Genomic DNA, 15,487 nt, shown 5'->3' on the forward strand with positions numbered 1-15,487 from the left:
ATTCTAGCCGTCAGAAATCATGTAGAGCATACTTCAAGCGGTATTGCGAGTCCGGTCTGCACCGGCAAACCATTACCCAAAACAGAAAGCTTCATCCCTCTCCCCGGTATACTGCGAAATCACGGCAAACAACATGCTTGCCATCGAAGCATTATTGCCTCTGAGCAGCTATATAAGAGCTTGTGAGAGTATGTCGTCCATTTACTTTACTTCATCACACTTGATAGACGTCGTTGACGCATTCCAGAATCTAAACGATAGACCATGATCAAATCTCTTCTTTTGGCCTACATTCTCGGCGGCGCCTGTGCCCTCGCTGCGCCGTCTCATAGCACAAAGGAGAATCCAGTTGTTGACTTGGGATATGCCAAATATCGAGGCGTTCGCAATGCCACCTACGGCCTCGACTATTACTTTGGCATTCGCTACGCAGTCCCTCCAGAGGGCGATCTGCGTTGGCGAGCACCTCAAGACATGGAGTCTCATGGTAAATACTCGACCTCGGTAGTTATTGACGCTACTACTGTAGGACCTCAGTGTGTCCAGGGCCCAACGGCCTGGGCAAACGGAACTAATCTGGGGGCCCTTCAAGTACTGGGTGCGATTCCCCAACTGCCGTCGTCCGAAGATTGCTTACTTCTCAACGTTCTTACGCCAACATTGCCAAAATCCAAGTCTCTCCCTGTTGTCGTCTATATCCATGGAGGAGGTGAGCAGCTATAGTATCTACTAAATATATGAGTTGTAGCTCAAACAAACATCTTCTAGGATACGTCACCGGCAACTCCATCTCCTCCGATGGCTCATCGTTCACGCAGTATGCCCAAGGCAATGTTGTCTGGGTCTCCATTCAATATCGCCTCGGTGCATACGGATTCCTGAACCCAAAGGAGTTTGACGGACACGACGGAGTGAAGAATGCCGGCCTTTTAGATCAGCGCCTCGCTCTTGAATGGGTTCAACGTCATGTATCCAAATTTGGCGGTGATCCCTCCAAGGTGACGATTTGGGGAGGCAGCGCAGGCGGCGGATCGGTTGTGAACCAGATGCTTTACAACCGAGGAGAGAAGAATCCGCCGTACAGAGGTGCAATTGCAGGTATGTTTTGGCGAAGCTGCTGATACAACTTGGATCGGGCTAATCCCCCACGTAGAATTCCCATGGCTGCAGCCCTACCACGACGACGTCTTTTTGCAAAAGCAGTACCAGACTCTCTTGAATGACGCCAAGTGTCATGATCTCGCCTGTCTTCGAAGTCTACGTCCATCCGCACTGGAAACGGCCATCACCAAAAGCTACTACACAGCCTACGATGCTGGACTGTACGCTTATGGGGACATGTTCTTCGGACCTTCAGTGGATGGAAATTTCGTCCATGATCTGCCGTCTGTGGAATTCAACAAGGGTCATTTTGCTAGGGTCCCATTCATGACAAACCATGATTCGTTTGAAGGTATAAAGACAACCACATCGTCTGTACATGACATCTTGCCTCACTAATGACCCGACAGGCATCTTGTTCACCAACTTTTCATTGACCTCGTTTGACGAATTAAGCTCCCAGTGGCAAAAGACGTGGAAATCTCCTACACCCCAGTTCTGGGCCAGTCTAAAACAGCTCTACCCGCTGTCCGACTTTGGAAGCGCATATTACGAGCAGCCATTCTTTCGCAGCCTCATCTTTCCGCTCATTGCTCTTCTCGCTCCCCTCTCCATTCCCGGCAACGATCCGTCTCTGTGGCAGGCTCAACAAATCAACGGCGATGCCAACATCAACTGCCCTACCCATTACCTCGCGGCGGCTGCACAGGAATACGGCGTCCCGGCCTATAAATCCATCTTTGATGCGGGAGTTTATGTGCATTCGGCTGCAGACTTTCCCATTTTCGACGCACAAATCTTTACCGTCGACTCATCCGTGGCGACTGCAGTCAAGGATTACTTTCTCTCATTTATCGTGGGCCTTGACCCGAATACCCTTCCTTCAGTGTCTCATCACACACGAACTCACTGGCCACAGTACGGACAAAAGAATTATGATACTCTGATTGTACAGGATACGAGCATAACGGCCCAGAGAGATCCCGATGCTTCTGATCGCTGCGACTTTTTTCACTCTCAGAGCGCCATTGTGAGAAACTAGATGCAATTCTCAAGTATGCATTTTTGTGTTTTAGTCGATAGGGCATACAGAAGATGGAATTTATTCGGTGTGTGGAATATAGTCTTTTTATACACAGCCAACAATGTCAAGTCGGTGATTGGCGCTTGTGTTAGCAGCAATTCCAGATGTATTTCACCACGCGCCAAGGCATTCCTCCCTGCGCTACATCCCGTTTTTTTATACAGATTAGAATGGAATTTAACAAATCCAATTCAAATCGAGAATATTCACTCTGCAGCTATAGAGATAGTTATCATGGAGAGTGGCTGAATTAGTGCTTTGTGAGATTCAACTTAATTCTACCACTGCGATGTTCGACTTCATTCCAACACTTCAAACCAATCAAGGCGAGGCATGTTCAATAATTCGCCAAACAACTCCTCCTGGTTTCCAAAATCATCCTGATACCACTCATCTCCCTTGACACTGGAATACTCTGCCCAAATGCTGCCAGGTGTTTCTGGCGAGTTGCTCTTGGGCTGTACATCTGCTTCTACCCCATCGCACACATTCGGTTGCAGATTCCCCAGCTGCCTCTGTAACAATTTCCCATAGATTGATGGAAAGTGGAACGTGTGAATGCCCAGATCAACCAACAACTGAGCCGTTGTCGCCACTGTCTTCAACCGTTTACATCGTTCCTCTGCAAGCATCTGACGAGATTCGCAAGCTTGGACGATAAACATGCATGCATAGAGAAGCATGACAAACGCAAAGTCACTAATGTACCGAAGACTCTCTCGAACGACGGGACTCAACTGTTGGAGCCATGATAGGATGCCGACAGCGTGATCTAGCGTTGTTCTCACCAATAGGTCTCGCTTGTCAACATGACTGACATGTGTATAGTGACAAACCGCGTAGGTACTGAGGCAAAACTGGGAGTATCTGTGATGAAAATCGAGGCCGATTCCAAACCCTCCTACGAAAAATTTAGCCTTGTGAACACATGAGTATCTGAGAGGCTATTCCTACCATGCTCAATGAAAGAAGCGTACTTTGCTCTCCAGACGGCCAAATCACGCGTAACAATGTCCACTACAGCTGGCGGCGAGGAACAGGCCGGTGCAGCTTTTTCTGATGGACACCACCACTCGCCGAAATTGGAATCAACAGCATTTGCCTAGATGAAGAATTGTCAGAAAAGATTCATCTGGAGTTTGTTAAGCATTACCTTTTCCCATAGCAAACACAGCTCCACTTCGCCCAACAGTCGACGCATACGAGGCTCGATGTTTGTGCCTGCGAATAATTCTGGAGCTGACCGTATTGAGTTGTCGCTTCGGATGCTGGGAGGCGTTCTTGTAATGATTGCACTGCTTTAATGGTGGTTCAAGCACATCGTTAGCACTGACGACTTGAAAGAAAAGAGAAAAGGTTCGGAACCATGAAATGACAGCTTACTGATGAGACATGGTGAATAGCCATAGCCAATATGTATATCGCTTATAACTGGCGCTCGACTGCCATTGATCAAGCGGTAGGCTCAACATGGCTCTAGCACCGTCGATAGATCTGTGCAGTCCCAGTTGTGTTCCATATATTTCCGTCACAGTTTTAAGAAGCTGCGTTGGTAGGATATAGGGGGAATGCGGCGACTCGATGTTGGGCAGAGCAATTTGCGAAAACGCATAAAGAACAACCAGTGCTCTGAAGCTTGCTACATCTGCTATTCTCGGCCATACAGCACCAGCAGACTTGTCCTGAACAAATTTCAAGACTTTTGGATAAATCAGCCGCACAGTTGACAGACCTCCCGGTAGATATCTCGCGGTGACGTAGCATATTGCGTGGATTAATTCAGGCTGCTGTTCGATGATGAGTTCTGGGTTTTTGAAGTCGTCTTTCGTGAAGACGGGTATAGACTGCAGCAACCGCGAACAGAATCTGCGCTACTTAGCATTATAATCCAGCATACCACAAGATATTATTAGACTTGCATCTTCAAAAGCTGTCTCATTTCTGCCCTCGACAATGGTGAACCTATTCCATCAGAGAGTAGAGTGCTTGGTGATATACTAAAAGAGGTTGCCGGGCTATGAAGCGAGTGGGAATCAATGTCCAGAGCATCATTCAGAACATTATCGCCCAAAACCGCCAAGATGGGAGCGGTCAAGTAGATGGACGGGAGGTCATCGATGAGCTTTCTGTCGTGCCTCACAACGGCATGTCCATCGCAATTAACAGGAGTAGTTCTCCTATTGTGATGTCTACTTTTAGCCCGTCGGCGGTAAACGTCCCTGGATGTCCGAGGTTGCTTTGGAGCATTAAAGTTCTTGGGTGTCTTGACAACAACCTCGAATTCGTCAGCATACAGCGGCAGTCTCGCAGAGCAATTGCGCATGGCACGTTGACAGCGAGTGCAAGCCGACTCGCCCACGCGGACGCATTTCATCTAGTCATCGTCAGCGTGAGCCATGCCATTGCACGTTGTGGTTAGCAGGCCACAGCAGCTCAGCTCATAACAAACCTTGAGGCGATGACACGCAACGCAAGCGGTGCTGACACGCCCACCCCTCCAGCTCGGCGTTGCAGGCGAGCCCGTCATGAGGCTGAGCTCGTTCTGCTCTAGCCTCGCCATCAGAGTGGCAGAAGCGATTCTCAAGTCACGAGGTTGAGCGACTGCAACGAAGACGGCGAGAGTTGGCGGTACCACTATGAATCTCTAGATGTTCACCATTGTTCACAAAGCTTTTCGCCAACACGCCACCCTGCCGCTGTCAGAGGGGTAAAGCTCGAGGCCTCCGCTTCCCCTTTTCTTCAGCCGAATTCGGTCCCAGTTGCCGGCGTACCCCAGATCAGCACTGCGCCATCCTCGGCATTTTCTCTACGATCTGGGGATCTTACCCCGCGGCCGGCGAGGTGGGAATAGCGCAATGGTGTCCTTCGAGTGTATACTCTGTAGTTTATTGATGGACTCTCTGTCGTCAACCCTATTCTGGATGAGTTTGTTGGCTGATTCTTTCGATGCTGAGATCTAATCCCATCATCTACTCTACCGTTGAGCTACATCACGCTTCAAGGCACAACGACCATATACCAACTCACACGTTAGCTCAACTTCTGTTCGTATTTGCTCACAACCTTCTTTACCCATGTAGTTCTAGTCGATCAGTTAGTGCTCGGGTAGAATTCCATACTAATATAAAAGACAGGTTCCTTTGTTGCTTTGTCAGTTTGTCAATGACAGAAAGCCGCCAACCCACTTAGAAAATGAAGGCTCCGCACAAAATCGGGAACGTCCGGCGTCTAGCTGAAAAGGGTTATGGTTTACCGGTCCTCACCAAAGCGAAGAGTCGGGTTGGTGATGAGAAACATTCCGGAAGTTCAAAAAGACTTGTACGTCTCTTAGAGAATATATCATAGGTAGAAATTCAATCCATATAAAAGTTTTCAAAATTCCCAAGTCGGGCATGATATGAATGATCTGAAAATCTACACAGACTGATATTCCTTCTCCCAGCTCGCTGGAGAGTCCGCTCATGACTTGTTCAGTAACAATGATGCTGGCGCTGCTGCTTTTCGTCGCCGGCGCGTTTGGCCAACAAGTCTACATTCATACACACAGTCCTAATATCCAATGCAAGGCAACTCCCACGCACCAAGCTTTCGGCAAGGCTCCAAAATACGAATTTTCACAGTTCAAATACACCAATACAGAAACTGTCCGCACGGCATCCCCAGTACCAAAATTCACCGCTCTCCCTCAGTACGCTCCGCACTATGCTCAAGTCAAGCACTTGCTTCCGAGCTTGTCAACGACATCATGGGGTAACTGGTACGCGCAGCCATCCAAACCGCCCTCTCATGACTCAAAAGATCCATATGGTCATGCTGCCTACTCGCAACTTTGGGAGATTGCCGGTGTACCAAACTTGACTTCGAGGGGACTCTACTCGACTACTGTGTCTCCAACCCCGGTGCCCACTGCAGAGCTTGTCCTTCCACCGCCGTTGCTGTTTGCATCATCAGATTGTTACCCAGTTCCTCATGACTTCATCCTCGGAGTTGCTGGTTCTGCAGCACAAATTGAGGGCGCCATTGCGGATGAGGGAAGGGCGCCGGCGATCCCAGAGATGTTTGCCTTCCTCCCACCAGAGGCAGCAACTAAGCTGGGTATCCGCAACTTATCGCCAAACTACATTACAGATGAGAATTATTATCTCTATCGGCAGGATATCGAGCGTCTTGCTAGCATCGGAGTTCGACACTATTCTTTCAGTATTGCCTGGTCTCGCATACTGCCATTTGCTTTTCCCAATACTCCCGTCAACTCTCAAGCGCTGGCGCACTATGACGACCTGATCAACTTTGCTATTTCCAAAGGCATCAGTCCCGTTGTAACCCTTCATCACTTTGACACTCCGCTGCAGTTTTTCGGAGACAATCAGACGGAAATCCTTACCAATTCCAACACGCGTTGTTATCTTGGGACAACGAATCTCGGCTTTCAGCACGACCGCTTTGAGGATGCTTTTGTGAATTATGGCAAAATTGTCATGAGCCACTTTGCAGATCGAGTGCCCTTCTGGTTTACCTTTAACGAGCCTCAGATAGGAACAGTCAATGGGCTGAGTATCGATCACGTCATCAAGGCTCATGCCAAGTTATACCACTTTTACAAAGAGGAACTACGCGGCACCGGCAAGATATCCATGAAGATGGAAATTCCTCCGGGTGTCCCCCTTGACCCCTCCCAAAAGTCCCATGTTGCCGCAGCTGCACACTTTAACAATCTTCAGCTGGGGCCCTTTCTTTATCCCCTGGCTCTTGGGAAAGACTATCCTTCTGCGTATAAGATGACGGTTCAGGATTATGTGCCGTTGAGCAAGGCCGATCTATGCAATCTCAAAGGAACGCTAGGTACGTTATAACACCGTTTGTAGGTGTAATCGCCCTGTGAGGCAATACACTATATGGAGACAGTTGCGCTTACTTTGTGACCCGGATGACTTAGACTTCATCGCAATGGACGTTTACACTGCCCCCATTATTTTCCCTGTTACCGATAACATGGCTGCCTGCGCCGCAAATAACAAAACTAGCAACGCACTCTACCCAAATTGCGTCGGTGTCACTGAGACAACTTCAAATGGCTGGTTGATTGGCCAGCCTAGTAATAGTATACAGATGTATACCACCCCAACTTACCTTCGCACTCAGATATCGTATCTATGGAACACCTTTCGTGCTCCAGTCATGGTGACGGAATTTGGGCACCCCACAAACGGCACAGCAAATCCGCCACAACTCAACGCTATCCAATATGACACCGTGCGTTCTGAGTACTATATATCGTTCTTGAGGGAGATGCTCAAGGCGATTTGGGAAGATCATGTTCACGTTCTTGGGGCGTTTATGTGGAGCTTTGTCGATAACTGGGAATGGGGCAGCTTTGACTCTCAATTTGGGCTGCAATATGTGAATCGCACTACGCAACAAAGGACATATAAACGCAGCTTCTTTGATGTTGTAGATTATGTAGAGAGTCGGAGATCTCAGCCAACACGGTAATACATTGTCAGGGCGCAATTATCAAGGTCGCGACAATGGGTCTACAAGGTAGACGCTCTTACACTGCAATTGGATTAATGTCTTCAAATCTTCGAATCGTTATTCTTGGCTGAGTTATATAATGGCGTGATAACAATGTGTTGCTCTCTCGGACATGCCCAAATTGAAACATTGCCTCTTGGAAGACTGTTTGATACTCCCATATCAATGTCGTTTGTCCAAATTCACTTGACGGTGTGTTTTAGCCACCTACCAGAAGCTATTGATATCTTGACGTTGGGATTCGCCGACTGACTAATATTTAATGATATTGAGAGCTTCATTAAACGGAATTTCTGCCCATTTATTTTTGCACCTTGCGAAGCAGAGCACTGATGTTGTCTCAATATGTTGCTCCCATTCCGACAGCTCGAACTGGTCGCAGTTGTATTATTAACTAAAAGTGTACAGGCTGGTTTCTCTCCTTCGACAACTTGATTTTGGCGCTGGGTCCAGCACAATATTCTTCGTCTTGACTACTAAAAGACCGCCATCGGCGGTATTGACATTTCACGGGGTAAAATATGACTAATGCGGCCAATAAAGCTGATGGATTTATTGCATCAACTCTTTATAAAACGACTACTGCGCTCATATCTTCCCCTCTTTAGCCAACTGGTGCAAAGCAGCAATAGATCCCTCGACAGCTACTTTGCTCATCGCCTTTTCCTTCTTCAGCAATGCCGCCAGTTCCTCCTTGGGGGCGTCCGGGTGCCTCCATTCAAAGGTGTAAGTCATGTAGAGCTCTCCGTCCGCCCCCTCGCTGACGATGTTATTGACAGAGCTGCCGTCTGGCTGGATAAACTCTACTCTAGAAGGTTCGTATGCCGTGACTGTCTCTCTGACTTTGCGCTTGTCTGCTGTGAATACGATGTCGCGGACCGTGACTGGGTTCCCCGTGATTGGGTCCGTTGACTCGGAGATGACTGTTGTGGATTGGATGGCTTGCGGAACAAAGGTCTCGGCTGAACGAATTTTCAGACGCAAAGCGGTCCATACTTGCTCTCGGGTGAGCGCCGGTCCAGCTCCAGCAGGGTTGATGGGGGCTGTGAAAGCGATGTTGTTTGTAGACATGATAAAGATGTTGGATTCTATAGTGATTTGAAGGACGAGGACTTGTGCGAAATGAATAGCAGTCAACAGTGTGCACTTTGTGATGTTTTTACTTGTCGAAATTGTCGTCACTCTCCTCACAACTTAAATACGTTTATTGTTGTCAGCTGTTAACTTGAAATGGCTTACGCTTCCCGGTTCCTCCGTCCCGCGCGCCCCGCAACCAAGCCTCGCCTTTTCGCCTTACTCACGCAACAAAGACCGAAGAGCGAGAAGTGGACGAATGAGCGAAGGAGCTTGTAAAGGAAGCAGTAATTAGTCAGTGAAACGCAAGGCAAAAAAGAGGAGCGCGCTACTTCGGTGTTCCGTACGCTCGGTACTCCGTAGAAAAGTGCAAGGATATTGGGATGATGAACAATCATTAATAATTGAGCTGAGCTTTTTGTACTTTAGCTGAGCTCTTTTTCACATCAAGACAGCTCCCTGCAGGCAGGACAGTTGATGACGATGAGCCACGGAAAATTATCCTGGGCGACACTAGTGAGGGCCAGTTAGGCGTGGGGGGTCTTGTTTGCAGAAGAACGCATGTGGGGTGATCATGATAATTCCTCTGTTGTATCTCTGCATACCTTGTTCTATATCGAGAGGTTGGGCGTTGCGTAAGTCAAGACAGGATACTGTATAGTGGAGATTCAAGTTTAAAAAAAAAAAAAAAAAGGCAAAGGAACAAAGGTTTTAACCTCATATACCCCAAATACATCAGTTAGGTTACTGTGAGTGAGCAGTGTCGCTTATACTGTAGACATAACATCTACACATTCACGGTATCCGGAGTGCAATGGTGGAACAGTTGATTTAGAAGATCTTGTCTGTCAGATATATTTATACGGCTAACTCAGATCTCGAACGACATTTTCTTGTTTTTTAACTTTTGCTCAACTCTCAAGTCGTGACTTAACCACGGTTGCTGTTGATGAAGCTGACATAGTTGCCCAGGCGGGTGTAAACACCGGGGAAGCCACGCTCAGCACATCCCTGACCCCAAGAAACAACACCGACCAGGGTTCCGCTGGGGTCAATGATGGGGCCGCCAGAGTCTCCGGAGCAGGAGTCCTTGCCACCAGCAGCAACGGCAGCGCAGAACATGTTGCTGCTGACCTCTCCATCGTAGTCGCTGTCGCAAGTGGCGCGGGCAACAACGGGGACCGAGACCTTCCTCAGGGTGGAAGGGAGAGAGTTGGAGTTCTCGCTAGTGGTTCCCCTGTGTAATCATTAGTATCGGTTTTCTTGAGAAAAGGTGATGGATACACGTACCAGCCAGCGACGGTAAGGGTAGTGCCGGCAGCGGGGTCTGAGCCAGAGGCAGGCAGAGTGGCATAGCCAATGGTAGAGCTGGTGGCAATGGGGGTAGACAGGTGCCAGACACCAACATCGTTATCAGGAACACCCTGGTTGTCGACGGTGTAGCTGGGGTGGAGGACCAGAGATGAAACACCAACCTGGGTGCCACCGGAAGCCCAAGTCTTTCGAAACTGATTAGCATCTATTTCAAGAAAAGCGTGTGTTTGGCGTGACTTACAAGAGTTCCAGCGCGGACCTTGACAGAGGAGGCCCTCTGGTCAATGGTGCAGTGGCCAGCGGTGACAACGGTGCGGGAGTCGATCAAGACACCACCGCAGAAGTGCGAACCACCAGTGGACAGAGAGACAATGTAGGGGAACTCGCCGAGGGCGGCAGTGGTTCCTCCGACGATTTCACTGCCACGAGGAGTGATGGCAGCTCCCATGGTGAGAGCGGGAAGTGCTGCAAGCACGGAGGCGATGGCGAGAACGGGAGCCATTGTGACTGTTTGGTCCTTTGCAAAGGTGATTGTCTGGAAAGGTGTTGGAGTGAGTGAGTGAGTAGATGATTCTTCTTCTCTGAGACGGGTGAAGAGGATATATTTATATAAAACTCCAGAGGCTGTGTCTCATAGACATCGATTGATATCATCACGTCTCTACGACTTATAACCGATTCGTACTAGCATCTTGGTTCTTCGGTAATCACATTATAGGAAGGATCAAAAAGTCCCTAAGATCTCCTTCCCAAAATAACCTCCGAAGTTGAACGCTCTCTTAACTAGAAACGGAAGGTAGTAACATTACCTTTATTTTAAGGTAGGAAGTCTCCCATCAAGTCTATCCAAAGCCCCTCATCGTGAATGGAGTTGCAAACACTATAAAAAACAACATGTAGTCTTAATTAATAGGCTTAACTTTAGCTTACCTTTAAGCCTAACTTTATAAGACTATCGTTCACCGTGAAAAAAGCTGGACAACTGTCGTTGTTTGCAACAGTCTGCACGACTAAAAATAACAACCCCACTACAGAATAGGCAATCGATGGAGGCAATCGATGTATGCCAAGTCCGCCAAGGGATCTTTTGATCGCATTATCCCTGATTTATGCGCCGGGCGACTTAGTCAATGTGACTATCATGTGCAATTGCCGATTCATTCTGTCACTCGTTGTCGCGTTTTCTCTATCTTTGTTGATAAACACGGACCGCAGCTGTTGTCCTTTTGCAGCTAGATCACCGCGTTTGACCCACTCATCGTAGCTGTCAAACATTGCGCGACCTTCCATATTAAGGAGCTAGGTATTGCAATCTGGGATCGGTAATCTCTTCTAAGTAAGTAGATTAATAGGGAAGTTAGGTAAACACAGCTTTCCACTTTGAATACAACTTGAAGGAGGGGAGAGGTTGCTATACTATCGGGATTGTAAAACTAGGAGTAGCAAAACAGCCGAGGATGATAGCGCTGCGGCTATTATGCCTTGTTGAGATGTTAATTTGTATGAGGATTGCATCATTCCATCATGACGCAATGGAACCTTTGTAGGCTTTCTGCCTGAACAAAGTATCTATAGACGAGGTTCAAGGTCAGGCGGTTAGTCATTGTTAAACGGAAACTGTCCAAATTGCTTAGCCATTTTAGCAGCTTTGATACTAATCCTAAATGTGAGATTTACCAATGCTATTCCACAGCAACTGGGGTATGACAATTATACTGAACATGAGTGCAATAAGATGTGTGTAGTCACCTAAATTTTAATTGAGAAGTCTGTGTAGGAACCTTTTCTGATTTACCTCGTAAATGCTGTAATAATAGTGATAGGTAGTCCTGAGTATTCTGAAACGGATTACCCTATATTCATACGAATATATAAAGAAGAAGAAACGAAGCCACTGGTAAAACAACTTGTAGTATAAAGTCAAGGTGAATGATGGAAAATCTTCTTGTTAGGGCACTTCAGGTAGATGGGTAGATAAATAAATAAGATACAACATCCAAAATGCCCAAATCATCGGTCATCTTCGGACACGAATCGAATCTGCCGCCGCCATCATTCGTGAACCATTTCAATTGCTTTTGTAATCTTGAAAGGTTCAGGCAGGAAGATTCAGGCACTAGGCCGTAACAAATGGGTTGTACATACTCCGTAGCTAGTAGTGAACCACAACATCGAAGAAAGGGGTTACACTGTGCCACGATCTTGCATAGGCTTGGCAGTTGTTGATGCCCACTCAGTTCGGAGAAAGAGGATAGCCAATGATAGGACAGCCATGTTACTTATATAGGTAATAGAGTGTTGCACTAATTCAGGTGTGTCAACCTTGAAGTAGAGGGAGCTGCCTCTCCTTCGTAGTCTTACTAGCTGTCGCCAATGTTTAGGCTACGCCTTTTATTCCACCAGTTAGCATTATATCAACAGTATCAACAGCGTAACCACATACTCTTGCTCCGTTCGCATCTCACTCACGCCCCCAATTCATGGTTTCAGATGTCCTACCTCATTTGCCATTCACGTCCGCAGTCAGTTTGGTGATTTGCTTCGTGAGCCCCCCTCAGTTACCGTCGACTGTATTACATGATCAATTAACACAACCACGAAAAACAATTCATTACCTGCCGAAGACGAGAGATGACGAGCAGCCAATGAGGCAAGGAACGTTGGCCCAAGTGTGAGCCACCGTAGCTGACACTTTATACCAAGGCAAACTTTTGAGATTTGCGCGTACGATAGTAATCGTGAAAATGATTACATATCAAGACTTACTAGGTAGTTGATTAAGTTTTAAAAATGAATAAAACTATAACATAAGCTTACACTTGTATTCCTTGTACATCTTAGGACCATGCCTATTGTTCACGATTGCTCCACATACTCTCTCTAACACGAATGAACGCTCAGTTAACATCTTGAGACCTGCCCCTCCATTTATGTACATTAAAATGTCACATAGGATTTTTAGGCCGCTGACTGCTCTTAAAGAGCTCGCAGAGTTATTTATGCGCGGAAATTGTGATCAAAAGTTTAGTCACGTCTCAGTCCAGCCAGGGTTTCTGCCTGTATCTTGTGCATTGCAACACCCAAGGTTAAATGTGCGATGCCTACGGGATAGCGCATAAGCAATTATTTGGTGTTGGAGGCGGCATCGCCAAGGAGACTGGGATGTACTAACAGTGATTGGCAACACTACCAATTACTCAGGTGGGAATATGGAATGTTCTTCATAGCCTAGAGAACGAATGGTTGAATTCTGTACCATATCTACAGTGACTGGATACTCAGATGAGGGCCAACTGATGGAGCTCTGGCGTCGTCATCGTTTGCGTCATCTCCTACGCGTTTGGAGATATTGCCAAACAAATTCCCGTCAACATTCCCTTAAAAGATGATTGGCTTTTCTTGTTCTCCGTAAATCGACTCATGCGAGATCTATGGACTGTATTGTTGAACCAATAGCCTCCTAAGAGCGCCGCGGATGGCCCCGCCACCAGTTGTAGCAGGGTGTTGGAAATAAAAATCTCAATTTCCGGGCCTCCGCGGATTCCACAGGCGCAACCTCTCCATGTTATCGCTAGGTAGCCAAGAGGTAGGCGAGAATAAAGGGATAAACAGCAATCCGCCCAAACCCGCCACACTAAACTCATCTGGAACCGCAAGCGTATTCATTATGCGGTCTCGGCTTTCTGTTTTAAACAAACCGCTTGGAAGCCGAGAAAATATAGGGCCCAGCTTCAGCTCAGGACAAACTACCTGCCGCCCTCAGATGAGATTTTAGCAGCTCTGGCTCTGCTCGCTTTCCGCAACGTGAAAGTGTCTTCACTGGTATGTGATCTGTTTTTTATTCCTTTGCCGCCCATTGTAATCATCAAGAATTGGGTGAATACCTGTCATCAAAGAGGGTGTCTTTTTGGTTGGTAAGCTCTCAATCTGATCAATGTCCTCAGCTCATAATAAACAACGAGTCACTCGATTCGTAAGCGTCTTACGAAAAATCGCTCCTTCGTTCCCTATAGCCTGCTTTCGCATACATCAACAATAGAGGATTGCGCTTAACCGGGTACAAGATCCATCTCCGATAGGAGGCATGATCGCGAACCAGATTGTTGAGCAACTTTTATAACACACAGCCAGCTTCGCGACTCCAAAGCAAACAAAGACAAGCGCAACAATGGCATTCTCTTTCTCGACTACCGTCCAGGGACCAAGCGGTCCTTTGAAGATTGTCTTTGGTGAAGAAACTCCCGAGCAACGCCTTGCATGCTGCGAGGTCATCGTTGCATCTTACGCGCCATCCTTCCCGGCCTCCGCTATCGTGGAACTCGAAGAGTATCTGTCGCAGCACCCGTTAACCCTCAACCAAGGAACACGATTTTGGTGCATATCTCTGGATGACGATACGGGATCTGTTCTCGCATTATGCAAGACGATACGTCGGCGGTTCCTTGTAAAGGATAGCGAGTCGATGCGTGAAGAGAGCGGTTACTGCATCAGCACTGTTGCTACGCATCCTCAATATAGACGGCTGGGACTTGCGACTCTGCTCATTCAACAAGTTGCGAAATGGTTGGATGGACCGGCTGACGCGGCGGCAAGCATGCTGTATACCAGTGTGGGCGACGTACGTGATAACCATTTTCTAGCCGGGTTGATGCCCTCGAGCCGCCCTATACTCACTTTCTCGCAGTTTTATGTCCGTTCTGGGTGGCAGATGATACCCTCAATCATATCAAACATGACAAATATCTCTGATGATTCTCAGTTGGGACATCGCGCAGGCCTCCCAAGTACCCGTCTCCTAGCGAACGAGGAGATCCCAGCACTGTGCGAGCGCGACGTGGCAGACCTGAAGGCAAGCTTTGAAAATACGACAGTCGTACCAAACGAGGTGCATGTCGCTGTGATTCCATCGGCTGAAATGATCTCGTGGTTGCACGAATGGGGCGATTTCCTCAACACCACGCTCCGTGGTGGTGAAGCGCCATTTGTGCATGGCGCAATCTGCGAAGCTGCCGACACTTGGATATACTGGCATTATGGGTTCAAACATCTAGCAATATCGAGGGTACGAGTTCCTCCTGGTGTCGGCCAAGGCTCTCCCGAAGTATTAGCCGGCTTGCTGCTCGATGCTTTGGAAGAAGCTCGTAAATGGAAGTTCGATAAAGTTGTCGTCTGGGAACCGAGTGCTGAATTAATCAGTGCCATGGACCTCATTTCGAAAATGGCTGGAGTCGAGGTGGAGACTCTGGCGAGGCCGAACAGTATTACTTCGCTGAGATGGAAGAATTCAGACGAGACCAAAAAGACTACTCTTCATTTGAACGAAGTCTACGCCTCATGTTAAATAATATTAGCCGCTAAAGCATTTGGGATGGAGATTCG

General features: G+C 47.7%; 6 protein-coding genes across 6 annotated transcripts; 3 read left to right on the forward strand and 3 right to left on the reverse strand.

Annotated features, from left to right (window-relative positions):
• Window positions 1–264: 264 nt before the first annotated feature.
• Window positions 265–2,143, forward strand: Triagg1_9668 (uncharacterized protein; the record flags this gene model as incomplete). Its single annotated transcript, XM_062904651.1, has 4 exons — window positions 265–709; window positions 769–1,098; window positions 1,154–1,453; window positions 1,512–2,143. 4 exons carry the CDS (start codon window positions 265–267, stop codon window positions 2,141–2,143), a joined length of 1,707 nt encoding a protein of 568 aa, XP_062751356.1.
• A 341-nt stretch (window positions 2,144–2,484) lies between these two features.
• Window positions 2,485–3,386, reverse strand: Triagg1_9669 (uncharacterized protein; the record flags this gene model as incomplete). Its single annotated transcript, XM_062904652.1, has 3 exons — window positions 2,485–3,086; window positions 3,140–3,287; window positions 3,339–3,386. The coding sequence occupies 3 exons, from the start codon at window positions 3,384–3,386 to the stop codon at window positions 2,485–2,487; spliced, it is 798 nt and encodes a 265-aa protein (XP_062751357.1).
• Window positions 3,387–5,377: 1,991 nt separating this feature from the next.
• On the forward strand, window positions 5,378–7,678 carry Triagg1_9670 (CAZyme family GH1; the record flags this gene model as incomplete). Its single annotated transcript, XM_062904653.1, has 3 exons — window positions 5,378–5,503; window positions 5,608–7,027; window positions 7,122–7,678. The coding sequence occupies 3 exons, from the start codon at window positions 5,378–5,380 to the stop codon at window positions 7,676–7,678; spliced, it is 2,103 nt and encodes a 700-aa protein (XP_062751358.1).
• A 630-nt stretch (window positions 7,679–8,308) lies between these two features.
• Triagg1_9671 (uncharacterized protein) lies at window positions 8,309–8,791 on the reverse strand (the record flags this gene model as incomplete). The annotated part of the gene is made up of 1 exon (XM_062904654.1): window positions 8,309–8,791. The coding sequence occupies one exon, from the start codon at window positions 8,789–8,791 to the stop codon at window positions 8,309–8,311; it is 483 nt and encodes a 160-aa protein (XP_062751359.1).
• Window positions 8,792–9,724: 933 nt separating this feature from the next.
• On the reverse strand, window positions 9,725–10,610 carry Triagg1_9672 (uncharacterized protein; the record flags this gene model as incomplete). The annotated part of the gene is made up of 3 exons (XM_062904655.1): window positions 9,725–10,031; window positions 10,085–10,293; window positions 10,350–10,610. 3 exons carry the CDS (start codon window positions 10,608–10,610, stop codon window positions 9,725–9,727), a joined length of 777 nt encoding a protein of 258 aa, XP_062751360.1.
• A 3,666-nt stretch (window positions 10,611–14,276) lies between these two features.
• Window positions 14,277–15,449, forward strand: Triagg1_9673 (uncharacterized protein; the record flags this gene model as incomplete). Its single annotated transcript, XM_062904656.1, has 1 exon — window positions 14,277–15,449. One exon carries the CDS (start codon window positions 14,277–14,279, stop codon window positions 15,447–15,449), a length of 1,173 nt encoding a protein of 390 aa, XP_062751361.1.
• Window positions 15,450–15,487: the final 38 nt, after the last annotated feature.

This window comes from Trichoderma aggressivum (assembly GCF_033847375.1).
Source record: "Trichoderma aggressivum f. europaeum strain CBS 100526 chromosome Unknown scaffold_057, whole genome shotgun sequence".
NCBI classification, from domain to species: Eukaryota; Fungi; Ascomycota; class Sordariomycetes; order Hypocreales; family Hypocreaceae; genus Trichoderma; species Trichoderma aggressivum.